The sequence below is a fragment of the Oxyura jamaicensis genome, chromosome 2 (assembly GCF_011077185.1).
Source record: "Oxyura jamaicensis isolate SHBP4307 breed ruddy duck chromosome 2, BPBGC_Ojam_1.0, whole genome shotgun sequence".
NCBI lineage: Eukaryota > Metazoa > Chordata > Aves > Anseriformes > Anatidae > Oxyura > Oxyura jamaicensis.
This window is the reverse complement of record NC_048894.1, coordinates 125,995,308-126,023,006: the sequence shown is the minus strand read 5'-3', so window position 1 is coordinate 126,023,006 and position 27,699 is coordinate 125,995,308. Positions and strand designations below refer to the sequence as shown.

General features: G+C 37.7%; 1 protein-coding gene across 6 annotated transcripts in view; it reads left to right on the top strand.

Annotated features, from left to right (window-relative positions):
• Positions 1-27,699, top strand: part of JPH1 (junctophilin 1) — a 91,539-nt gene that overhangs the window by 34,688 nt on the left and 29,152 nt on the right. For all 6 annotated transcript variants that reach the window (XM_035316540.1, XM_035316537.1, XM_035316539.1 and 3 more), the window contains exon 3: positions 20,862-20,980. In XM_035316540.1, the coding sequence (XP_035172431.1) occupies positions 20,862-20,980 (119 nt within the window). The remainder of the gene's footprint in view (positions 1-20,861; positions 20,981-27,699) is intronic.

Here is a 27,699-nt window from a genome sequence, read left to right as displayed (position 1 = left end):
AGCCAGGTGACCTGTTGGTCCTACAGGGCAAAGTATGGGAGTACCTGGTCCTGTACATACACACAACACATTTGTGTCAGAAATTTCAAGGGCAGAATGAACGTGTGGACCATCAAAATAATCCCCGAAAGCCAGAGAGACCCCCTCTCAGCCCCACCACAAGGTTTTCCAGGGAATGGGCCAGATGTTGTGACAAGCCTCAGAGACATAGCTGGGAGGGACGCTGTGGTGAAGCACATTAAATACGATTTTTTAAATAAATTGAGTATAAATCAATGGTTTTAAAAGATGGTATTTGCCTGTATTCACTTATTGTATTGTTCATTATAGTATCTTTCCTCTTCATGTTAGATTTGAAACATTTCAAAATGCAAACATACTGTGTCTTGCATTGCTAGATAGCATATGAGCAATTCTTTGTTTCTGATTTTACTCATATTCCAGTGCTTTTTTACTGGGGGGAGAGAGGGAGGGACAGGACTTCTTCCCCTAAATTTTATCTGAATTGCACATACCTGTTTTAAATTGTGTGTCACAATCAATAAAGGAGTAAGAGCATATCAGTCTCAAATTAATTGTTTCCTATTTATGACCTGTTTTGTCATCCAGAAAAGGACCTGAGCAAGAGAGGAGTGTTCTCAAAGGCTGTACTGCAGTATATCATTTCTTGTAAAAGCATCGCAGTTATCATGTACGAAAATGTAAATAAGAATCTTGGCTTCTTTGTTAATAGTCTTTTGGGTTCTGCATGTAGAACAGTATTTTTCATATCTCAAAATACTGTGCTGCCATAGGCACACTTCCCACTTTATGTTCCTGACCTATATTTGCAATGAGGGATGTTTTTCTAAATAATGTCAAAGATCATCGCTCAGTAGAGCAGTCTCTTAAGGACATGTTGAGAGTTGTACAAATATAAGCACATTAGCAAACTAGGAATTGGATTGATATTTCAAATAAGAAAATAATTGCACAATTTAGGCCTAGAGTAAGGCATTTTGAATCCATTAATTAGATCTTTTGGAACTACTCCTTGCACAACTACCGAAGGATTACCCTTTGGCCAATACACAGCTCACTAAATAGCCTGACAGAAAGTATTCCATGAAAATGAGGGATGCCATATTTTCTTCCAGCTGCAGAGGATGAGCAATAATTGCGAAAGCATATTGTAAAGATGCCCAAGCCCAAACAGCCCTTACAGTGTTTTTGTAGTATCTGCTTACTTCGCCTACCTCTATCAGGTGTGGTATTTTAATTTGTGAATCTACTCATCTTAGTTCCATAACCCATCTTGTTGCTTAATTTGCAATCACCAAATCTGTATGACAGTGCAACCTGAGCCCCTGCAAAAGAATGTACCAAACCACATGCAGCATGAAGTCCTCGCCTGTATTTCACAATCATGTGAATAGATCACAGAAAGACTTTGTTGTGTCATGGACTGATTCTTTTTTTGTTGGGGAAAGTAAAAACAATTCCAGCAGTTACAGCAAAAACAGTTTGTGAAAGAGGAGCAGCTGTTTCGTGTTTTGTTGTCACATTTTCCTGATTCCAGCATTTTCTACGTAACCAGAAGTAATTCCTCACAGGACAGGGGAGAGAGTGACCCGAGGCTCAGTAGCGCCAGTGCCAAAAAGGTGGTTGAGTAGTCTTTGTATTGAAGCTCTTTAGACACTCCTACTCAGCCTTGTTTATTTCAAGAAGATTGATATTGGGCAAATTAATACAGTTTCAAGTATGTTTTAAGCCTGCAGTACCAAGGATCAGCTGCAGACACGGAACAGGGACTGAGCTGAGTGCGAAATCGAGTGGCTGAGAGTGGGGGGAAAAGAAGATGGTTCCTTTCATCTGTGCCCTTCCTTGGGTTTAAATGTACATGAAACTATAGCCTTCCTCTGTCTGGATTTTTTGTTCTACATGGCCCCTTAAAGGGACCTAGTTGTTCCTTTGTTGTATGAGTGTAATCGGGAATTTGATGACCTGGAAAAAACGTATTCAGGCAAAATGCCAGCCAGAGAAGAGAGTCCTCTGAATAGTCAGACTATGCACATGGGATCCAGTGTTCCTGTCTTTCTTATTTCCCTTTCAAGTAATTGTGGGTTTTTCTTTAATGCTTCTGTTGCATTGTTTCTGAAAACATGTCTGCATTTATACATTTATTTCTATTGTTTCTGAAAACATGTCCACGTTTGTACAGGACAAAAATGTTTCAGTAAAAGACAAACATAAAATCAAAACAAAACCACATTTGCCACATAAGAGGCCATAAGATAACTGTTCCTCTCTACTCTTTTCTGTGTGAAAGCTTGCATAGGTGTCTCTATTTAAGTGTGCTGAGTTCTACTTGTTTTCTGTAGCTAACTTATTTTACTATCCATTAATTCCAATAGCTATTTCTAAATTCTCCTGCTTGTAATAGTAAATAGATTTTGTGGCTGCAATATGTAAAAATAATAATTCAAGCCTATTCCTTACCGATGCTAAAACAGATTAGAAAACAGCTACAATGAAAAGCAAGTTCCAAATTTTAAGTTTTTATTTTAAAAAGATTTACAGTTTCAATCATCTGAACTATGAATGTGCTGGCAAGAAGACTTGGTCTTATTACCCCTCAGGTAAGGGAAGACAGAGAAGCTGGTGGTGCCTGCCACAGAATAGCTGTTATGATAGATTGAAATGTATAGCATCAAAAATAATTTAAGCTAGAAATAGTGCTTTGAATAAAATAAAATAAAATAAAATAAAATAAAATAAAAAACTCTTTTCCTCAGGATCACTTATTTTTAGATTTATTGGTAAAACTAATCTGAAGATGATTTTTTCCTATTTGTAAGTTTTTTCTTCATTTTGATTCAGTGTCACTAAAGATACTCTCAAATACTTTCAAATCTTCTCTTTCCATTGTGTAGCTAGCCCCTTTCACAGCACAATTGCTGCTGAGCGTATTTTATTTCCTTACTAACCTGGTTGGCTTCTTGCCTTTTAGCATGTCTGTTCTCTGACATAAGCCTGCCACTGTTAAGAGGCAATACCATTGTTCAAGGAACTTGCTTAAACAACATGTGCTTTGTTCCTCTTAAGCACTCTAAAGAAATGTCATCTGAAGGATAACAGAGAGAAAAATTGTCAGACCTTTCATAAATATTTTCATCCAAGATCAGTGACATCGCTTGCTTGTCCCACAGCCTTTCATCCCAGCAAATACAGAAACCAAATTATAAGAGAAAATTTATTCCATCCAAAAAACATTATAATAAAGGAAAGAAAAAGAAAGGTGTTTGATTTAATTTTTTTTTTTTTAGTTTACTTCAAGGACAGTTATCAAGCATCTCTTTTAAAAAAAAAAAAAAAAAAAAAAAGGGATATTTAAGTTTCTGAATTCCGAATTTCACATTCTCAGAGCTTTTAAAGCTTGTGTTAGATATAATACATGTGCTTTAATGCAGAGATATTGTAGGAGGAAAAGTAATTTGCTGGAGGTGGACTCCTCTTTGCTTAATTATCACATCTCCAACAGAGCTAAATTCAGCTCTGACATACGCTGGCAAAAATCTCATTCACACAGAAGCAACATTCAGCTGCAGCTCTGCAGTAGATCATGCTCCAGTCTCACCAGATGGCATTTCTTCTTCAGGTGTATGTCACTCTGGGTATGTATATGCTTCAGACAAGTTAGACTATGGGGTTATTTTGTTCAGTTTTAACAGCACCATCCTTCATGGACCTACTCTACACATATCTTAGTCATTTCACACTTTCAAGTAGTATCATAAGGATAGCAAAGAAGGGGTTTCCTTATTCTCTTATTTCTCTTATTGTCAGTAGGACAGAATGTGGTGAGTACTTGCTGTTGGCTCAAACATTTCTAAAATCTTCCAGAATATCCAAAACTCTGTGTATAGCCTCATCTCCTGTTCTCTGGTTCAGATGCTCCTGCACAGATTTTTAAAATGTGCAGATAAGAACCTGAATACTTTAAATTTAGTCCATCTTGCAACTAATGTAATCTTCCTTGCACTGGAACAAAAAGAAAGTCAAGGATTCTTTTTCTGGGCAAACCACATGTTCAGCTATTTCATATGCCTGCCTTTATCTGCTGGAATGCACGAGATGTGAGATTCATGACTGAAACTCTTATCTTCTGAAGTGGCTCATGGCCTCATTGCAAGCAATCAGAGTCCGTTAACTACGCCTTTGAGTAGACAAATGCCCAACTGCTGTAGCAAACTGTCACAGGATAATAAAGAGTTGGCAACATACTGATGCTCTTGCACATTGCTGAGATAAAAATTTTGGAGATGACAGCACCACTGATGCTCCCAACATGGACATCAGTAGCTACAGTTACTCCAGTATTGGTCTCAATATTGATCTGTTATAGATAATGACATAGAGCCACCTAAACTCATCCATCGCTGGGTTGGAGATACCTGTTAGCCCAAATACAAACTGTTGTATGAAGAGCACTTTAAACTTATGCAACGTTGCTGAAGAGGTTTGGTTCTCCAGTCTCTGCTCTCCTCACTAAATTCCACCTGTGTTTGGTGGTCTACCCATCACCAGCCTATTTAGCATCTTATGGGAGTATTTTGTATTTTGTAAGTGATATTCGGAACGGAACTGAGTGACAGCTGGCAACTACCGTCACATTTTTTTCATGCACTGTCTTTTAGATTTTGGTCTGTGCTAATAAGAGATGAGAGTCTTCTTGTTGTCATGGGCTGATGCTTTGCCAGCGAGGCATGAGTATGGGGAAGAGTTAGGGCCCATGGCACATCATTAGTGTGTCTGGAGACTCAAAAGACAGGCACATGTGGATGGTTCACAGCTGGGAAGTTGTGTCATGTCTGCCTCCAATTCAGGCAGGATTATCCACACTAATAAGTGACTGCTAAATTCAATGAAAACACTGTGGTGGGCACCAGCCAAAGTAAGACATGACTAATTCAGAAAGAGACAAGACAAGGAGCTTGGATATTTTTACAGGGACTTCAATCTTGCTTTCTAAGTTGTATTAGTTGTACAGAGAGATTCTGTCAAGCTGAAGCACACCTAGGGTCAGAGGACCCAAGTGACTTGACCTTTCTGTGAGGAAACTGTATACCTCAGCTCTGCTACAGCTCCTTGGCTAACTGCCAGATCTTGCCAACAGGAATCATATTTTCATATAGGGCAGGGTGACATCTTGCTCTCATGACAACACAGAGGACCTTAATTTTAATGATACAGAAAGGTCCACTCTTAGGCAAGTAGCTTCTCAGGAAAAAGTGAACACATTGGATATCCTGACCACCTATGGCCTAGAGTGTGTAGCTGTAGGCTTCAGGTCCCACTAGAGGAAGTGGGACCTTTTTAGAGCTTCAGCATGTAGATACAGTGATATATGCTCACCGAAAGAACTAGGACCTCTTACAGTGGGAGGTGGACATATCTGCTCTCCAACAGTCTGTACAACTTCCAAAAGAGTGTCCAGTGGCCCAGCATCCCAAATGCAGTCTTCCCTCAGAAGCCAACTGCTTCTAAGATACTGCTGTGGGAGTCACCCTTTATTTTCTTTGACAATATTCTTGCTCTTGAGACAACCCAATAGATGTAACAAGAAAGCAGAGGATTCTTTGTTAAACCCATTCTAGAAAATGCGGCTCTTTAGACTCTATCTTGCCCTTTTACTTCAAGATTAATTGTTAGTACCTAAGCTATCTGTCTGTAAAAATCATTTTATACTACAGTTAGTTTCAAAGTGTTAGAAACAACTTTTATTTCCTTTCCTTCTGCAAAGATATTTTTTTTTTTCTCTGTAGATCCTTTTTCAAACAAAATTGCTTCTTTTAAGAGCTATAGATGGAGCTTCTCCTTTCTTGCTGCTGTAAACTCTCCATGTATGTACTCAAGGTAGATAAAAAAGGCTGTTTCACAGAATCACAGAATAGTCTAGGTTGGAAGAGACCTCCAAGATCACTGAGTCCAACCTCTGACCTAACACTAACAAGTCCTCCACTAAACCATATCCCTAAGCTCTACATCTAAACGTCTTTTAAAGACCTCCAGGGATGGTGACTCAACCACTTCCCTGGGCAGCCTATTCCAGTGACTAACAACCCTTTCAGTAAAGAAGTTCTTCCTAATGTCCAACCTAAACCTCCCCTGGCGCAACTTTAACCCATTCCCCCTCATCCTGTCACCAGGCACGTGGGAGAATAGACCAACCCCCACCTCGCTACAGCCTCCCTTCAGGTACCCGTAGAGTGCAATAAGGTCACCCCTGAGCCTCCTCTTCTCCAGGCTAAACAGTCCCAGCTCCCTCAGCCGCTCCTTGTAAGACTTGTTCTCCGGACCCTTCACCAGCTTCATAGCTCTTCTCTGGACTCGCTCGAGCACCTCCATGTCCTTCTTGTAGTGAGGGGCCCAAAACTGAACACAGTACTTGAGGTGCGGCCTCATCAGAGCCAAGTACAGGGGGACAATCACTTCCCTGGACCTGCTGGCCATGCTGTTTCTAATGCAAGCCAGGATTCTGCTGGCCTTCTTGGCCTCCTGAGCACACTGCTGGCTCATATTCAGCTGACTGTCAACCACTACTCCCAGGTCCTTCTCTGCCAGGCAGCTTTCTAACCACACATCTCCCAGCCTGTAGCTCTGTTTGGGGTTGTTGTGCCCCAGGTGCAGGACCCGGCACTTGGCCTTGTTGAACTTCATACCGTTGGCCTCGGCCCATCGGTCCAGCCTATCCAGATCCTCCTGCAGAGCCTTCCTACCCTCAAGCAGATCGACACACGCACCTAACTTGGTGTCGTCTGCAAACTTACTGAGGGCGCACTCGATCCCCTCGTCCAGATCATCGATGAAGATATTAAAGAGGACTGGCCCCAGTACCGAGCCCTGGGGGACTCCACTAGTGACCGGCCTCCAACTGGATTTGACTCCATTCACCACAACTCTCTGGGCCCGGCCATCCAGCCAGCTCTTAGCCCAACGAAGTGTACACCAGTCCAACGAAGTGTATGCCAGTTTCTTTCCTGTCCTAAAGAAATTTGTAGAATCATAGAATCATTTAGGTTGGAAAAGACCTGTAAGATCATCAAGTCCATCTGTTAAAGTAGCACTGCCATGTCTACCACTAAACCATGTCCCTAAGCACCACATTTACACATCTTTTCAACAGCTCAGGGATGGAGACTCAGCTACTTCCCTGGGCAGTCTGTCCTAATACCTCACAACTGTTTTGGTGAAGAAATATTTACAATATCTAACCTAAACCTCCACTGGCACAATTTGAGGCCATTTATTCTTGTCCTGTTGCTTGTTTCTTGGGAGAAGTCACCAACCCCCACCCCACTACAACCTCCTTTCAGGTAGCTATAGAGAGCAATAAGGTCTCCCATGAGCCTCCACTTCTGTAGGTTAAACAACCCCAGTTCCCTCAATCTCTCTTCACAGGACTTGTATCCAGACCCTTCACCAGCTTCGTTGCCCTTCTCTGGACACACTCCAGCACCTCGATGTCCTTCTTGTAGTGAGGGGCCCAAAACCAAGCACAGTATTTGAGGTGCAGCCTCACCAGACCTGAGTACAGGGGAACAATCACCTCCCTGGTCCTGCTGGCCATGCTGTTTCTGATACAAGCCAGGATGCTGTTGGTCTTCTTGGCCATCTGAGCACACTGCAGTGTTCACAGTAGTCCATAAGTTATCTCACTTGTAGGCTGGTAATACTTGATTTTATCATTTCATGTTTAAAGGGTAAGATTCACGGTTATTCTAGCAGGTCTAAGGAGATAACATGATATACCTGGAAGTACCAATCAAGAATGTTGCATCTTGAACTTCTCAAATATGCTGGGACTCTTTATAGGGTATGTTTAAGATAAGGAACTCCAGTTTTTACCTAGACAGCTAGGTGATAAGAGAGATCTATATGATTCATGGCATGACCTGTTTGATTTCTATCCAGATAGTGTGGAACTGAACAACCTTGCAGTTTGAATTCATACTCAGGCATAGAAAACACGAGAAAAGGTATCATTCTTCTCCACAGTGATCATTCTTTTGACAAACTACATGAAAGGTTGCATTTCTGCCTATATGAATCATGGTGAAAGTACATGAAATCCTAGACTGAAGAACGCCTTAAAACCATTTTTCTGCCTGTTCTGTGGAATTCCACCTTGATTGCCTGATGAAACCTAGTTTCCTAGATTTTTCTAGTTTCATAGTTTCTAGTTGACCTGCCATAAAAGAGGTTATTTTCTATCTTTCTGTCTTGTATTTTCAGCAACGATTTGACTGTGCAAAACAGTTCTTTGCTGCCAGACAGACCAGCCTTTAAAGTATAAATTGCAAGACTTTACAGTTGGACTCCTATGCACAAAAGTATGAACAAGAAACTGCCCAAAGCACAAGTGCAATATTTCAAATTATGGGAAGAACTGTCTACTCCTTGACTATTCCTTGCAAACTAACCCATTACAGTATATTAGCAGTGTTCATTTCAGGGCTATGCTTCATAGCAAAAGTTTTCTTTATCTCAGCAGGCCTTTCACTACACATCTGTCTCATGGAGAGTGAAAATGTTATTTATTTTAATAGGATTCAAGAGTAAGTCTCTACTTGTTATCAACTGTCTTCTCCTTTCTAATACAAAATCCATATATACTCCATATATATCCACTTGCTACAGAAGCATGTTCATGACAGAGCAGCAAGACGGCTATATAGAACAGACCCTCACATTTTTTATATATTGTCAGCTAGGCATAAATAAGGTCAAACTCCATGTTTAATAGATATGCACTTCATGGATAGATATAACAGAAATTCTGACCATTGTTTGAATGAGAGATTTTTATTATTGCTGTGATTTTGCTAATTATGTAAAATGGGATAATCTTTGAATTACCTCGTACTGATAATCTTGAATTATCAAATTGTGCAAGGAAGCATGTGTTTACTTTCTTGCGGTGGCTCCTCAAGAATGTCCTCCATTCCTCCTTTAAGCCCTCAGCAACGTAGGCTTCAGTGGAAGAACTGAGGCAATACTGAAGCCTTCTCTTTTACTAACCTTCATGTTTCCCCATGGGATTCATAAAATAAGGCACATGTTCAGGTGAAGGTGGATCTGTACCGACTCTTAAGAAGATTCATCTTATCTTGGTCCACAGCCTGACAAGATAATTCATCCAGCCTACAAGCTTGTTCCAGGGCACTGCCTTTCCCAGGATTTATAAGCCCTTTCCCTGTCATGTGTGCCCTTGACATGAAGATGCTCCTTTAATGTCCTCAAGAGAAATAGCAGGCAAAAGTATTCTCCTCTCACTTGGAGTTCAGACCAATGCTTTCGCCACTGGTTGCCAGCTACATGAACTGCTGTAGTAGCACCAGTTACTCCTGTGGTACAACTTATTGAAGACATGGAGAGTACAGAACTTAGTTGGTATGTATATAGTAATGGCTAACACTTGTGGAAAAGACTCATATGTATGTAGCACCGTCTTTCAGTGCAGCACAGCAAATCCAGTGCTACTAGAAAGCTCACAAAGCTATAGCAGTCCTGCTATGCCAAAGGGAGAGGATGCAGGATGTGGCACTTCTCCGATACTTATCATATCTCAGAGATCTGCAGTTCAGGAAGGTAATGTATTTAGGATGCCTGGAGTGTAATTTTTGAGGCTCAGGAATTACCTTACCAGTGCACCAGCTCTCAAGATCAGACCTTGGTAAAAATGGCTTTTTGCTGAATGTGGCAGGCAGGGTATTGCCTGATAGCAGCTTCTTCTCTTAGCAGCTGTTCCCATGTCAGAGTCATGAGAATCAGTAAAACCTATTAACCTTTAGGTAGATGTCAAGTCTGATAAATAAATCTCTATGTGAAAAACAGAACAAGAAGAAATTGTGAATGGTAATATTGGGATTTACTTCCTTCTTCATTGCACATAGCTGTATTTTTACTAAAATTCTGCTATTAGTGGCTTAGAAAAGAGAATCCTTGCTTCCTAAAGAGGTGGGGAGAGAATGCCAGGGCTACAAGGATTATAGTAAGGAAATTGAAAGGAGCAAATAGACTGTGACTGTTCAGAGAGACTCAAAACAACAGAGTTTTGAGTCTGAAGTAAGTTGTTACTTTACATGCAGTTACTACATTAGAGTACAAAAATGAATCTTCAGCCTCATGGTGCAGATCTGCATGACTTCAGCTGAACAAAGAACTCAGGGACCGCTCGGAAGCAGGAATAAATAGCCTGCTGTGAACTTTCAGCAGCCTGTGTACTCCACAGAGTGCTTTCAGGCATCTGGACAAGATTGTCAGCCCTTGTGGAACCAACAGAGAGCAATGTTCCTTTTTTTATTCTAATTTTCTGGTAGCTGACAGGACATGGTGGTCATTAATTCAAAATGTGTATTAATGGATAGCACTGTAGGTAGCTACAGAGGGCAAATATATACATACATTTTTACTTATGTGTGTTATGTACATGAGAGAAAAATATTTTAAAGCTGTTAACTGTTGTAAGCCCAGACTTTCTGTTTCCTTCATGCTACAGACAACAAAAACTGTGAAATAGCCGTCACCTACCTGTGTCTGAAATGATCTGACATTATTTTCAAATGCCAATCTACTGTGCTCTTCAGTTAAGTGCAATTCCATGTTTACAGACAGAAGGGTCAGCAAAGTCTTTCTTTTGCTTGTTCACACTGCTCAGTCTCGTGATACTTAATGTGTGGTATGAGCAGCTTGATCCATATCTGCTGGCCTGGAGTAAGGGCAAATCGCATGTGACCATCCCTGTGCTTCAGCACTTGTCTTTCTTGGAGAACTTAGGCCTTTTGCTAATTAAGGTGTTCATATATAACATACTAGTATTTTCTGTTATTCCGGTATTTCAGTAGTTTTTTATAAAGTTATCTTAAAAAGTATCAGTGAATTTGTAACAACTGAAGATAGAAGAACTAACCCCTGAATGGTTTGTTGGACATTTTTCTATCAATACTATTTTTCTAGACGTCTAGTACCTGGTTGGGGTCAGAAGTGAACAATGTAAAGAATAATAAGCCCAATTCAGTTTTGGCTGTCAGACTTCTAAAGACACAAAGATTAACTTTAACCACATACAATAATTCCTTTAGAAAGATGAAAATTTTGTTTTCCTGCTAGATTTAAATGCCCAGAGATGCAAAAAGGACCATTCAAAAACACAAGCATTGCCACACATTATTTGAATTCATGTCAATGTTTGTTATTTAAACATCTTAATTACCACACTCTTTTTATTTTTAAATATACACAGAAATAAATCACACTATTACATCTCAGAAAGAATTACTTTGTTTGCCATTATTGCCAGATTTTTTTTTCAAGCATCCCCAAAACTCTTTTATTTAAAGCTATATTCCACAGTCAATGTATCATTTCTGTTCTCATTTGTTATGAAGATTTCAGTTCCCTCCTAGTACTCTTCTGAGATAATGGCAGAAATAAGTGTGTGCTACAGCTTTTGGAAAAAAGAAAGGCAAATAAGCACCAAGCCACTAAATCACTAATTTTGACTTTTTTTCTCAGTATATTTTCATACAACCATAGGAAACAAACACCCACATCTATTAGGAAAAAGCATGAATACTCCTGGAAGTGTTTATGATTGTTGGGTTTAAGTGATACTATTTGAAGCCAGCAAAGAACACAAAATTTTAAATACATTTTCACAATTAATAGTTTATTTTTCCTGCAATTTACTATAATCTAATTTTCATGCAACAAGTGTATTTCAAGTTATCTATATTAGATTGAAATGAAGAGAGGTCAGACAGTGTTTTTGCATTATGTATTTTGATACATAATCCTTACATATTCTTTGCTAAAATATCTGCAACACTCTGGACTTTTTTTTCCCTAAAATTTAAAAATTATATATCCAAAAAAAAAAAGCACATAAGCTCTTTATAGAGGAAGAATTAAGAAATACAGACATTGTCAATGACAATGTTTGATATGGTTTTTATGTGTTTACTGGTGAATAGAAAGTTTTCTAACTAGAATTATTCTAATTGTAAATTATTTTAAATGTGTTGTTTTCTAAAAACTGGCATTTGATTTCATATTTTCTGATTTTCATTTTCTTGTTTCTACAAGCATTTGAAAGTGGACAAAATCAGTTGAAAACAGTTTATTTTGACAGAAAGATATTTTCTAGTCTTTTCCTCTTCCTGCAAGCTGTTCTTATTTTTCAGTCAGCTGTATCCATGGGATCCTGATTTGTTGCTTATGAGCAGTATCTCAAAGAGCTGCCAGATATTAGTACTGATGATAGTATTCTTGTCATACCTAATATTTTATTTCATTTGTCCCAATGAGAGCAGTACAGTAAAAAAAATAAAAAAATGTGGCAGATAAAAAATGCAATGCCCTCCTAAATGTACCCTACAGGAAAATATCACAGCAGTTCATGTGTTCCCATTTCTTTGAGCAGGTTTGGCTTTTCTGTGCAGAATCATTATTGAATGGGGTTCTTTTTCCTTAGAACTCATATCTTATGATGAAGGAAAGAGACACATATTTATCTCCTATTTTTTTCTTAACTATACCATAGAGAGCAGCTGAAGCACAAGAGTGTACTACTATTTTTTAATGCTTCCAGCTAGGCTCAGAAGTTGTGCTCTTCAGTCAACCTGCATAATTGGCCATGATGATCAGAAACAACAAACTGTTTGCAGATAATCCCTTATCTTTAAAACAAACAAACAAAGCAACAACAACACCAAAAACCCTCCTGTTCCTGTCTGCAGCAATTACCATTATGGAATTAGAAAACTAAAAGAAAATATTGCTCACTAAGGAGAGTCAGTAATAAGATAAAATGTAGTCCATCCTATGAAATACGACAGACAAAGGCGCATTGAGATGCATAATTCAGATGTACTTGGATGTTAGTGACATGAAAAGATACTGTCAGTGAATCACATTGGGAAAATACCCTAATATAGTATACAAAAATGGTTTTGCTTGTTAAGTTGTAAGTTGCCCCCCAGGAAGACTTGGTTTCTGTGTGAAATGGTGTTGCTCATCTTGCTGAAATTAAAGGCTGTGCCATTGGTAAGATTTCTGTGACAGTGCTAAGATGAAATACAATCAATATGAAATAAAAAACTTTTCTCATTGAAGTTCATGACAGAATAATGAATGAAAGTGAATGCATCACACAAAAAGCCAATTCCATTATCCATGAGCAGATTATCTGGCATGCACATAAATAATGCCAGGCTAGTGGGACACCTAAGGTTAGTGAGAGTACCATGTAATTGCAGCTTGTCTATTGATGCTTTAACAGCAATCTAAAACCACCTTTTAAATCCCAACTTCTGCATGAAACTCTTTTTCCAAACAGGTGAACAAAACTCCAGGACTGGAAAACCTATTAGGGACATTAAACTAACAGCTTAATATGAAATGTGGATTTTCAGAAATAGCTTATTTTTCAGGATGCTATCCTTCATTCTCCTGAAATCTTTCTGAGTTGACGACCCCACATATGACCAGTACAAATTATAGAAAGGTACCTCAGCACCTCTGAATTGTTGACCAGTTCTGGTTTTATTAATGCAGACCAAAGGAGTCTAAAGAGTATGCAAACAGGTTCAGAATAAACATAAGAAGGTTGATTCTAAAAAAAATAAAATAAAATAAAATAAAATAAAATAAAATAAAATAAAATAAAATAAAATAAAATAAAATAAAATAAAATAAAATAAAAAAGATTGGTGTTCACCATAACATATATATATAACATATATGTATATTCGCAGGCATAGCAGAGCTGCTGTCCACTGCAGGAATTTAACATCCCTGCTGTTCAGAGGACCAAACTGCAAATATCTCAAGTGTCTTACTTTTCATGGAGTGAGAGGAGTGCCTTCAATGAGGCATTTACGTCAGATGTCTGAAATACCTAATCTAAACAGCCTCTAAATCATCTAATCTCACTTCCTGTAAACAAAAGGCCATGTCATTTTTCTCAGAAAAATAGAGTAAAGAGGACTTTTAGTACACTGTCTAGTATCCTTTGCAAGACTTGGAAATCTTTTTCTGTGTAAAATATACCCAAAACATTTCAAGAGTTGACTATGCCTAAATTCAGCTTCTAGTAGCTGAACCAGTTATGTCTTCGTCTGAAACACTAGTCTTCTCCATTTTGTCTTCTGCATTTTCCACTGTTGGATATGCATGTATACACCATAAGTGGCTTCACAGTATTTCTTCAATAATGAGTAGATAGGACACTCAGGAAGCTTAAGTCAAAAAGCTCTTCTTTTCAGAACCTTGATTATTCTGCAGTCCTGACATTTCTTTTTCCTTCTTGAGACATAGATGAGTTGGGTATTAAAGCCATTAGTGGCTTTATGGATTCTGGATTATGTTGCACAGAAAGAACAAATTCCTGGTTACACCGGATTTTTGTCTCCTGTGCGTTGAAAGACCACATTAACCCTTCTTTTCCTGCAGTGTGGGGCCATCCAGGGTGATCTCATACTCCTGTGCCTCTTTCCATGTCAGGCTCCCATACTGACTAGGTTTTTTGTTCCCCAGTGTTCTGTTTCAATACAGTCAAATGCAATGGTTTTTGGAGTTGTTATATTGAACTTTAGGTTACAACACAGTAAAGTGTCCTCCTGGGTATTTTTTGAATCCAAAAGTCCTATAATCTGCCAGTTCTAACACAGTACTTTTTAGATTGTATTGAGACATTATAAAAGTAAAATATTAAGTCTGGAGCAAAACCCAATTCCTAAGGCAAAATGTGTATATCAACCCTTCCCTTTGATGTCTTTTGGATTAAGTTTTGAAATGTGTCAGTAAGTTAAATTTTAATCCATTTTGATATGCCTTATTTTAGTAGGATGTAATTTATACTGTTGTTTAATTATGTTGCCAAAGGGTACAAAATCAGAAACCTTGAAAAAAATCCAACTATGTTAAGTTAAGGCAATCCTGATGAAGTATTGGACCTGTAATCATTACATGTGTAGAAGTGTTCAGTAAAGTCTACTCTTTGTGAAGGTATGGCGTCTGGCATTATTTGCTATTGGCCTATAAATCTTTATGGATGTAAACCCAGTTTATTTATGCTATTATTTATGTCCAGGACTAACTTCTGGCTAACCAGTCACTACCCCCAAGATTATTTTCTCAAGTACTGAAACCAGGTTGGCTGTCCGCCAATTCTATGGAATTTCCTCCATTTTTCATGAGCTTTTAAGTAAAGGATAGTGTTTTTTCAGTTCTTCTAACAAGTATTAGTACTGAAAAAATATGAAATGAATTTAGTCTAGAAAGGAGGAAATTTAGAAACAAAGACCAGTAGGTAGCATATACAGACCACAGTACAGGCACTGTGCATGTAATAACTGTTTATGCTTTACTACTCAGGAGTGTGGTAGTAGTGCCAAGGTAGTCCAATTCCTGAGTGAAGTCAGTTCATGGAGAAGGAACCAGCTTATTGAAACTAAAATCTAGCAAAGCACAAAGGAGATTGACTGAATAAAGCACTTTGAAGAGTTTTAAGTTCTGTCTCTCTTGATTGAAGGCATGTACTTCATTTGGTCAATTCAATCTGCACTTCAGAAGCACTGTAGGTTTCTCACTGACATAAAGCTCTCATGTTGCCATATCTGTAAATAATTCTTTTTCCTCTCTGTTTCTCCCTGAAGCTTGCATTTCTTGTTGGTATTCAGTGACATAGCCTCAATTCTGAGGTGTATTACAGAAATGAGTTGCTGAGAGTAATGAATATAATGCCTACAGTTCCTATGTAGCTCTTAATAGTTGTATATACGTATTTTTAATGCTATCATAAGAAAATAGTATTTCACACAGTATTATCACTGAAAGAAGATGAGCAGGATGACTACTGCACTTGATAAATGCCAGTTTCCCTCTTGCTTTATTAAAAAATGCATAAATGCTAGATACTTTTCTGGCATTTGATGTCTATATGGAATATAAAAAAAATGGAAATACTGACAAAAAGAAAATTAATCTACCAAAGAATCATTCTATAAAGATTTTCTCTTCCTCACCAGCTCCTCTTTTCCTGGAAATATCTATAGGAATATCTATATCTTTGCTTTCTAGAAAAATCACTGAATTTTAGAATTCAGGAAGATGGGATTGGGATTGTTTTTATAGAATTTCACTTTCAAAAAGGATGATATGGGTAGTAACCTACAATACGTGATGTTACTCAGAGAGACTTGATAGTTGCCATAAATTAAATTTCTCTGAAAACTTTATGCATGTTTAGTCTTTACTGAAATTTTTGACAATATGGAAATCTGATAGTAACTACAATTGTTAAGATTATTAATTTAGGATAATTTGATAATTAGGAACATAATTGTGTTTCATATATTTGACAAACAAAACTGAGAAAAATATTTCTATCATTTTAAGAAATAGTAAGCAAGCTACTGGACAGCTTTATGTTGGAATCCCTATGTTTAATACAAGCTAGAAAATGAAACAAAGTAAATGTACATTGCTTACATTTTTGGTTGACACTGAATCAACATGCATTTCAAGTATGTTGAAGGATATCATGGAAATACAAAATAATCTGGAGGGTAATGGACAGTTCTAAATGGGGTTTAAATTTAGATAAACATTACATAATGCATGCAAGACAAATGGCATTATATGTAAGCATTATCTAGCACTCTGCAGCAACAATGTTGGTTAAGCTCTTGAGCTCTCAGTATTCCTCCAAGTCACTTTTCAGGCATAAGTAGCTGGAAATCTGATTGCAGCATTGCTAGAAGGGGACGCTGTAAGATCCCCTGACTCTGTGCTTATAATCTCTTGAGTGTATCTGGGATCCATGTACAGGTTTACCTATCTAGCCGAACTACCTAGCCAAGCAGAGAAGAAAAGAGGTATCAGTAGCAATACCAGCGGTCCTGCAGTCTAGAAAGCTTGGGCTTCTTTGAAAATCAGACCCTGATTTGAGTCCAAATGAAATTTCTCATAGCAGTTATTCTGTTAATCATCAGTCCTGCAGCACTTATTCGCTCATGACATAGACTGGTAGATTTAGGGGCTCCACATACAGTCGCCTACTACTAGTACTGTGTCTGAGCTTGTGGCTGTAGCTGTGGCTTCATATTCTAATGTAAGAACAGCTTGATTCCTACCACAGGTGTGACTTGATTTTATCCCTGTTGTGATTGCATTGAAGACCACTGTGGGCTCATCAGTTAAGTGGCAGACTGTTCCTCTAAATGTAATTTATTTTTAACGCATTAATTTTATATTGGTTTGAAAGTTTTCAAGTCCTTTTGAGACATCATACAGAATATTAATGGTAGGATAATGCTTTCAGGTAGGTACACATATATATACACATGGCAGTTCCAAACTTAGTAATGTGTATTATGTGATACAGTGGATGAGAATTCATTTTCACAAAGTAGTCTCTGTTGAATTAAAAGAAAATAAATCATTAAAGTTCCTTTGCTGTTGGTTAGAACCCAAATGCAGCATTGCAAAGCAGGTCGCTATTTTCTCATACTGTTTTGCAGTTTGTGGGTTGAGGCGTACTTTCCTGCATAGTTTCTATTTTGCTATTTTGCTGCTGAGACTACAGATTAACCCTTCCTGGAGAATGTGTAGAACAGCATGCAAAACCTGCAGAAGTCTTTTTCTTGGCTGTGGGCAGAGGAGAAATTTTTGAGTTTTCTCTTTCAAAAGTGCTCATAAAGTTTTCTTGTTGCAGCGAGAGATGTGGAGTTCTCTGGTGAAGAGAAGAAAAATACAACAATTCTCAAGTAGATAGTGGATGATTTTGACTCAACATATCAAGTTACAGGCTTAAATGCCTGTGATAAATTACTGATAATAAACAAAACTGCAAGACTTTACAGTGACAAAATTACTCCAGGGCACAAGTTCAAGAAATAGGCTTTCCTACACTGTGTAGAGCATGAGTGGAGCAAATGAGTTGCATTTCAGTAGGGCTGTCTGGCTTTGGTAAAAAGTTATCATTCAACACCAAGATCCATCTCCACGGTCTCTGCTAATAACCTCACTAGTGGGGGAATGCAGGGCAAAATAAAGCAAGGACAACAAAACATATTGCCAAGCAGGAGTTACTCTAAGTAGGCAATTTGGAAAACACACAAGCAAATCAAATGTGAAAGAATTAAAAAATAAAAGAATATTAAATATCAACAGAAAAATATTTGAGTCTGCAACAAGTAAGCGTGCATGAAGTGAAAAAAGTCTGAAGATACAATTGCAAATTGAGACCAAAAAGTACACATTGGTAGTTAGCCAGTAAAGCATCCAAATGCCAAGGTGCTTAATAGCAAATAACGCAAATAATGACGAACGTGTGTTCACAGATGGAGTGTGCAGCCCTGTGTTATACAGAGCTAGATGCTGCCCACTTCTCTTCTTTCGGCATTTGCCAAGTGTCATGGATGATGCTCGCTGAAGAGGCCAGCAGGGAGATGTCTTGGTAAAGCCACGTGCGCACGTTTCTGGCTGGCTGCAGCTACAAAGGCAGCAGAACGGCAGGAAGTGAAAGGCAAAAAAGAAATAAAAGGTGAAAAATAAGGCAGCCAAGCAAAGCAGCACTCATTTGCCTTCTGTTCCACTGGCTTCTTCCTGCTGTGACTTGCTTCTGCCCAGCTTCACGTGGCTAAGCTTCACTAGCTCATTCCTTGAGTAACCATGCCATTCCTTCACTGTTTCAGTACATGTTAGACAGGATGTTTCTTGGGTGTAACACTACAAAAATTCACAAGCATCAATTAACAACTGGCAGTATGTTTTCCTGATGCTGGTCATTTAGTATACTAGCTTTTAAAGTGTCTACTGCAGCTGTGGCAATAGCGTTAGACTATTTTTATGTGGGAATAGTCTGGTTGTTCTATCATCACAAAAGGGTGATGAGAGTCTAGTTTATCCATGTGCAGACTATATTATTGTCTCATAAAACAATGTCCCAGCGCTATGATTGCTTCATTAGGTTTACACTACGTAGATGTAATTATGCAGGAGCTAAGAATAGCTCATCTAATTGAAAATAATGATTATAGAGAAAGAACGGTTTTGATTGCTGTTACTAAGCAAGCACATACCGTACAACCATTCATGAATTGCACAGAACACACATGGGATTATAATGTATGTTTGTTTTGATTAACAGTTTCTTTCCTGATCCTGACTACAAGTCAAAGGTGTTATCACTTATTTCCTCATTATAATCTTCTTTTTGGAGACCTAGAGGGACTGATGAGAAAGCAACATAAGCTGATATTTGTCCATTAAATTATGACAAGTTAAGCTTTGAAATAACATTCAACATTTATCCACATACACATTCTGGGGAGGATGTAACTTAAATAAATCTTCTCCAGGCACCACAGATGAAACTGTCTATGTGGTTTTTTTACGTCTGTGTTTATACTAGTACCCTATGAGATTAAGCATCTTTTTAGAAATGCAAAGTCTGCAATACTGTTAATCTCTTGGTGCTCATTCAGTTCAATACTAACATTTAATTCTTCCTGTGTCTAAAACACATAGAACTCATCTTCATTCCTTGCAAATAGAACTGATTTTTTACATAGAAATCATTTAAAGTTTGGGGGTTTCATTTATTTGGCTGCTGTTGATGTTATCACCCAGCTTTTGTGAGAAAAATTGCTGCTTTTGTTGTCTTGCTAATTTATTCTTACTTAAATGTAAGCTTTCTGCTAGAATGCTATGAGAAAATTCCTGAGATCATAAAATTCAATATAACTGTTTTAGAAATGTTACGACTCTCTCTAGAGGCTCTGAAAAACTCTGCTGTTTTGCCATGTTTAGCTTCCCCTCAGTTCTAATGAAGCGTTTTATAGCTCTAGGCTATATGCTAGCACTGCAGAGATACAAAGATCACTACCATCAGGAATTTTTATACAGATGACCATTTAAAAAATGAAGTGGTGAGGGAAGATGGGACAAACAGCGAAGCAATTGTGCAGTAACACGGCTATCAATTTGCAGTCAGGAGAGACAGTCACTTGCACAAGCTATTCTTGAGTCTTTTTAAAAAATAACAGAAGAAAAAAAAAAAAAAAAAAAAAAAAGAAAAAGAGAGAAGCAGAGTGAAGATTACTTTATGAAAGCATTCCAAACTGTTGTCTTGACTTCAGAAAAGTTGCCTTTTCAGATTGTTTTGGATAAGAAATTCAGTGAATTACAAGAATTTAGAAGTGTTAAGTCCCCATTTATATAAATGTCTATTGAAGCATCAAACACACATTTTCCATCCGATTCTTTTCCAACATGATCTGACTGTAGAACACATTTCTCAAATTTTGGGGACAATATACCTCATTTTTGCCCTTTCTCCAGTATTGAATGTTAACTATGAAATGTTGTAAAAGTGTTTTTAAAGGCATTCCACAGTCCCTTTGACCACCATGTGTGCTGGTCTCAAAGACCCCTGTTTGGGAGTCAGTGTAGTGTCCCAGTCTGACCTTCCGTATACTTCTGTGTATTAGCATTTGACCAAATAATCATAATCTCAATTTCAATTAGATGTATTTTTTTCTTTTTTTGTTTTCTATTGAGAAAGTTAAATATTTAGCTGGGTTGTGAATTGTGTACCTACAAGTAAATGTGATACTAGGATGAGCAGGACTGAAAAAATGACTGACACGTTGATTTTGGAATACTTTGGTTTTCAGTGATTCACAGCAAGTGGGACTAACTGCACTATTCAGTACAGTGCACAATAGCTAAGGGCAGCAGGAGTTTACTCTTGCATTATTGATGCAACTCATAATAGACTCTTCTGCATATAAACTGTTTTCTACTCTGTACAGAACTGCACATGCCAGAGCTAAAGCTGATGCCGCGGATCAGGCTGCTCAGTCTGCTCGCCAGGAATGTGATATTGCAAGAGCAGTTGCCAGAGAACTTTCACCAAATTTCTACCAACCAGGTAATTATAGATTGGTTTTGTACTGTGGCTAGTCTTTTTTCCTGTAGTAGAAAGGTTCTGTGTTAAATTACAAAGTTTATTCAATTTTAAATGTTGTTTATACAGAAGCAGTAGTTATGTGACAGTAATGAAGACTGTATGTTCCTCAGGGTGATTTTATTTTCATTTTTTAATTATTTGTTGACTGTTGCTTTGTATTAAACAATGCCAAAAAGTCAGTATCAAGCATTCAGCTTTGTCTGAAGTTAATCGCTTCTTCAGGATGATGTCAACATAAGACTTCAGAGAACATAAATCAATAGAAATTCAGGTTGTTTTTGTAGAGTGTTCATTACGGGAAAGATCATTTTTACTATCTGAGGGAAATTTTGACAGTCTTGGCTAGCTAAGGCCTGAGTTCTGAAGAATGCTTTGCCATTGCACATATATAACTCGTGAGGGAGTCTTTCCTCTTATGCCTGTGGTGCTCTGTGGAAGATTAGTCCCAGACTCAGGATATCATGGCATCAATTCTGTGTCATCTAATTCTGTGTCACACTGCAACACATTTTCGCCAGGCACACGGTTTGGAAAGTTGATGTAAAAAAAGCAATTTTTTTTTGCCTTGTTTTTCTGGTGTCTTTCCAATAAGTTAATATTTTTGTGTATTGCTCTTTAGTTTAAGGTTGAATAGGTAAAATGGATCTTCATTTATGCAAGTTAATGTATTTTCAGAACTTTGTCCTTTCTTTCACCTATCAAATGAGTTTTCGTATCATGTATTACTTTTTGAGGACTTGTCTGCATTTTTATTCTAAAATAGATTATTGTATACACTTACAGTAATCTTCTGCAGATACAAACCCCTTTGTCCTTAAAGGTACTACTACATAGTACAGACCTCATAACTGAAGAACTATCTTTTCAACATTTTCTAACAATCCACATTGCCTTCATTTTTAATGTATATCACTACATATAACTGGTTCATAAGTCATTATTGTCAGTTAGCTTAAACAACACTTTTTCTTTTCCTTTTTTTTTTTTTTTTGTTTATTTCTAAGTATTCTGTTGTAGAGAGCAATCTGTGTGTATTGGGGTTGGGAGGGTTGGGGCTTTATTATTTTATTTGTTTAGTACATAAGCCAAAGGCTGGTCACCTCACACAGGTTAGAATCTCCATTCCCCTTATCAACCTTTCTTTGTATCCATCCTGCTTTAAATGTGTCTTTCTTTAACATGGGTGACCAGAACTGTTGGCAGTGCTCAACAGAAGTAATTGCAGCAATAAGACTTTACTGGCTTTAACATGGTATCAGTATGTACCTTTCACTGTTGGAAATTACCTCAGTACTTCCTCTTCTGTGGACTCATTACAGTGGCCCACATTTACTCCTGTGATACCAAAGTCTTTTTCTTTTTCTTTTTTTTTTTTTTTTCATTATTTCACAAACTGATGAAGTCCCAGTTTATAGCAGCAGTTCATCTTACTGGTCATAAGTTAAGAAGTCATAAGTTCAGTCATGCAAAGAACTAATAGCAAGGACCCTGTCAAAGGAAAGCTTGACTGAGAATAGAAATGAAGGAGTTAAAGCACTTGAAGTGAAGTATTTCAAAGCTGCTGAATCCTTGAAATAAGGAAATGGCCAGAATACTCCAGAGAAAATGTAAACGTGTGATGGTGTGAAATGTGACACCAAGAAATCCACCAGATAAAGAATTTGTTAGGTGTCTTTTTTTACTTCCTGCCATTGGATAGGAAGTAACATTGCTGACAAACTGGCTGAGATCTGGGGAGAGGAGGTGTAGGCTTCTTATTTTCCTCTCACTTAAACTTTTATTTCTGTTACCAAAGGCAAGGGTTTGTATCCTTTCCCCCATTCCAGTTCTATGTGTCTATAGTGAGTAACAAAACATTTCTCAATGTCTTCTGACTCTATTCTTAGTATGGAAATGTCTATTAATTAATTAGCTAGTTGTCAAAAGATAAATAACTCCTCTGGAATCTAAATTTTACATTTCCTCATTATTTTCAGGCTGGCTAAATGCAGGATATTTGTATACATTTGAAAAGATTGTTATTCCCTTTGCGTGGATGACTTCAAGATGCTGAGATTTTGACTAAATTTCACTTCTTCCAAATAAGCTGCAGCAAAACACCAGTTTTGTACATCATTGTGATGCTTTCAGGTATTACTGTGTCAGAGAGCCTTTTCATCCACAGTGTTAGTGATGTCTTCAGATACGTTCTTCCAGAGTGGTACCAGTTAACCCTGAGACTCACATGTACAAGTGCTTGCTTATTTATATATTTCTCACATTCCGTACTATGAGTGATATATGATAGGGCAATATTAGCAATAACTTTTGTCATTTAAGATAATAAAATAGATAAATATATTTTTTTAAATGTTTACATTCCCTCACGCAAACAGCAGCAAGTATCTACTCTTCCAGTAGCATTTTCCTATGTTTGAATGAAAATAAGGTAGGCATTGTTGCCTTCTAATAGCAATTTCTCCATTTTCTTCTGTTGCTTGAGCTTTTTATTTTTACAATTCCTTTTTAAGCTTCTGTTAGTGCTTCTAAAAGCTAATGACACACATTGTATCTCAGTTTGTGAAACTATTGTTAAGAGAAAGCTTACCATTGTGCTAAATTGTCTTAAAAATTACTTATGGTGGGAAAGCGTAATTTTTCTCTCTTTGCTTCAACTGCTTAGAATGGTAAACAAACACGCTGTCAGCAAGAACTAAATGTATGTAGCAAATCAACAAGAAAGAGAAACGTGAAATACGTATACCTCTCCATAAACAAATTAAGCGTTTTTGTCTGTCTCAAGGAGTGATCTCTGCACTACCTGAGACCTAAGTCCATTTAGATATTTGAAAATCTTTGATAAAGCTCTTAAGTTTCAGATTCTTAAAATGCAGCCTTCTGGGCCATATATCCTAGTATTATACACAATTTATAATTACAGCGAGCATTCATAACTCATTCTACCATGACAGTTCTCACTTCCCAATTACTTTCTCTTCATTTAAATTTTATGTTCATTAAGACATTCATCAGAAGCTGCCAAGATGTTCCAGCTTTGTAATGTAGTTTAAAAGAAGATTGAAATGAGAACAAAGCGTTAGGAAGCAAAGCAACATTCAGCAGGTACAAATAATGATGTCAGTGTGAATCATGAATATTGAGGTGCCATAGGAATCTTCAGATTTAATTTTCCCAGTAATTAATTACCTTAATATTTGCATATAAGGAAAGCAAGTATGAGTAAGTGTGATTGAAAACCTTGGTGCCATGGTCTAGGGGTTCATTAGGTTTCAGGGAGCTGTTTTCTCTAAGCTTGTTCATGCTGGACTCAGACAAAATTCTTCTAGTGACTGATAGCAATGAAAATGGCATATCTTAGTAGAGGCCTACCCTCAAGGTTGTAGGTTTTGTACATTTAGCAAATGTTGCGGACTTTATTGAGGCCAGACTTTACAGGCCTTTTTATTGCTAAATACAACAAATTTTGAGAAATCCCAGATCTGACCTGTTGTTTCCTCTAGGGATCACTAAACTTGTAGATGTGTCAGAAAAGAGCATGTCAGGACAGGAAACAAATGAAACCTGAGCCATTTTCTCAGTCAAGGGAGTTATCCAAGGACAGTTTGAGATTTTTATTTATTTATTTATTTATTTATTTTGCTCAGAGAAAACCAGTAAAAGTGGTTTTGTGTCTCTTGTTAAAGCCTAGGGAAGGGTAAATGACTAATGGAAGTACTGTATCAAAGACATAACAGAAAAGAAAGGCTTTTGGCACCCAGTAAAAAGGGAGAAGATTGTTCTAGTCTAAGTTTAATGGATGCTGTGACTTATCTATTCATGCTAAATTCTACAAACCATCTCTAGCATATACTCTTGTAAACACGCTGTCAGGAGGTAAGCTGAAGTATGAACTTGCACAGACTGGACAGCTAAGCTGTAATTGTCTGTGTACATCTATATCCTGCAGCAAATGTATACTCTTCTTTCATTCAGTTTGAATGAATAACATTTGATTAAATGAAAGAGGGACAAAACTACTTTGCTGCAGGGTAAGAACAGTCTGGGCACTTTACCCTGGACCAATTAAGCTCTGGAAATTCAAATCTGAATTGTTTTATGGCAGATTATTTATCAGGCCAACCAGCTGCCTGAAGAACACATGTGGCTCACAAGAACAAGTCTTCCAGCTTTTGACATCCTGAACAGGGCACAAAAGAAATAGAGAAGCAATTTATCAGTTAATTCTTGCTAAAGAGATGGACAGAATTTTAGATGAAATATATGAGCAGGGAACAAAGCTTTTCTAATAAAAAGAGTAAGAATTTGTAGTTTTTACCAGCATTTTTTCTTATGTATGTGTACCGTTACAGCAACACTACTGCTTAAAATTCTGACATCACTGGTTTCAGAAATAAAAGCATTTTAAGCAATGGGCAGTTTCTGATGGTTTCTAATGCCTTAAAGAGAAACTGCATTTTACATTTTCTTTTGACCACTGGTTGACGTCTGTAGCCTCGGAAGAAAACACATCCTTCCCATCTTCCTCCTCTCTGCCATCTCCACCTCCTCTAGTTCACAAAATGCAAACTCCATATGGACAGGAAAGAGAGATTTCTTCCTGATTCTAATTAACAGGAATGTACTGGCTAAATGCATGTGGACCAGGCCAGATATCTTTATTTAAAAAGCCAATTACAATGAGCATTTCCCCCTGATTACAGTTACCAGCCATGCCATCAGTTTGTGCCTTAAAACATAAGGAAGCTCACTAGTTATTCTTAGTCATGCAAGAGCCTGTTCATTTTCTGAAATGATTTGACATACGGCTTCATTATCCTCATGCAACTGTTGTTGGATTCTTCCTGTGGCATCTTTCCTGTACAATTTATTGCTTCCATCCTCTTTCTACATAAGTCTGGAGAGCCCTATACCGAGGCACTTGTGTTTTATCTGATAATCAAAGAAACAATGTGAGCTAAAAGAAAAGGTGAGCTTCAAACTTTATTCTTGTCCTCTCCTTTCTTTTTATAGCTATTGTCTGACCACTTGACTTCCAAATTTATCACCAGTCTTGCCAAGCTCTAGATACAGATGCATTATCTATGCATTATCTGTGCACCCATCCAGATCTGTTGTCCTGCCCAGTGAGGACCACCCAACTCACTGGCAGCCTGCATCCATCCTGCCCCACTGTCACACACACGTTGGCTCAGCTCACTCCCCAGCTTTCCTGAATGCATCTGGGACAAGAGAGTGTGGGCTTGGGAGAAGGCAAAGGAAGGAGAGACTGCAAAGGAATTGCCTTCATTCTTCTGGAATGCTTTGTCAATCACTCCAACATACTTTTGAGTGACCTAATCAAATGACTTGCTTAGGGAAAAAAAAGCACGTAATTAACTTTAAAAACTAATAACAGAGAACCAGTTTCCTGTAGAGAAATAAAGCTGTTGAAATCACTGTAATTTTCACAGGCTTCCATTAAGTACTGAGGTAGTTAATTTACATCTTTATACAACTGTAAAGGCTACAGAATCTGACTGTGAAGCTAAACGGATAGTCAGGCAACTATCCTGGGCTAACTTGGGTTTTGTCATTGCAAAGTTGCTATCGTGAAGTACCTTCTTAAAGCCTTCTATATCCCTCTGAGCTGCCACCATGGGAGGTATGAGAGAAGGAGGTCAGTGCTACCTTAGCATTTTAATTGACTTTTGTTTCCCACTCAGTATTATTCATTTGCCCTCCAAAAGATCCATTCCTTCCAGGACACAGAACCTGACCACTGTTGTCCTACTCCAGTAGATTTCTATATTGGTCCGTCCCAGTGTCCATTAGCCAAGGACAAAATGAATTAGGGTCTATCACATGGGTGCATTATCACAGCATGTCAACGTTTCCGTTATAAATGCTATTTATAACTGTCATAAATATTTGTTCCAAGTTGAAATTCAACTAACAAGGTCTATACCGTGAGAACTTGACTTACAGTGCCACTTTTCACTAGAGTATGGTGATTTATTTTTAAAGAATTTTATTATACTAGTGCAGACTTAAATTATGTTGAAAAAGGGTTTTGTTTGTAAACATGTGAAATCAGTTATACTGGGCTGGTGAGAGCATCGAGATCTACTTGACCACAAGCAATTAATACTTGCTGCTAGTCTGTGGACTTCTTTGCTGTTGTTTTTATAGGACGTGGGGTGCCAGAGATGTATTTCAGAGGAAGGGGTAGAAAAAGAATGATCTTTGCAACTGTGTTCCACATTTGCCAGGGGCAGAGAAATAGATTAATAATATACAGATCATTTTATTCAAAGAAAGTCTGCAAGACCTAAGGCTAACCTAGAAGTAGAGAGAGTTTAGAGAGAGAGATCTGAAAAAGAAATATGGTGTTTAAGTTACAGACCTGAGTAATACAGAGAAATACCTTTCTCAGAATGGTATGAAAGATCATGGTGAGAATTTGGAGACGATGAAGATTTCTACATTTTATTCATGTAACTGTTATTCTCTCAGATCTTAATCTGAACAGGAGTCAAATCTGGAACTGAAACATAGCCAGCATGGAATTGGTAGTTGATTTTTTTTTTGGGTGGTGAGATTAGACAGGGTGAAGAGTGTAAGAAGAGAAGGAAGTGGGACCAAGAACAGAGTAATCTGTGATTCTCTTCCTTGAAAGTATGTTTAAAGAGGGTAAGAAAAAT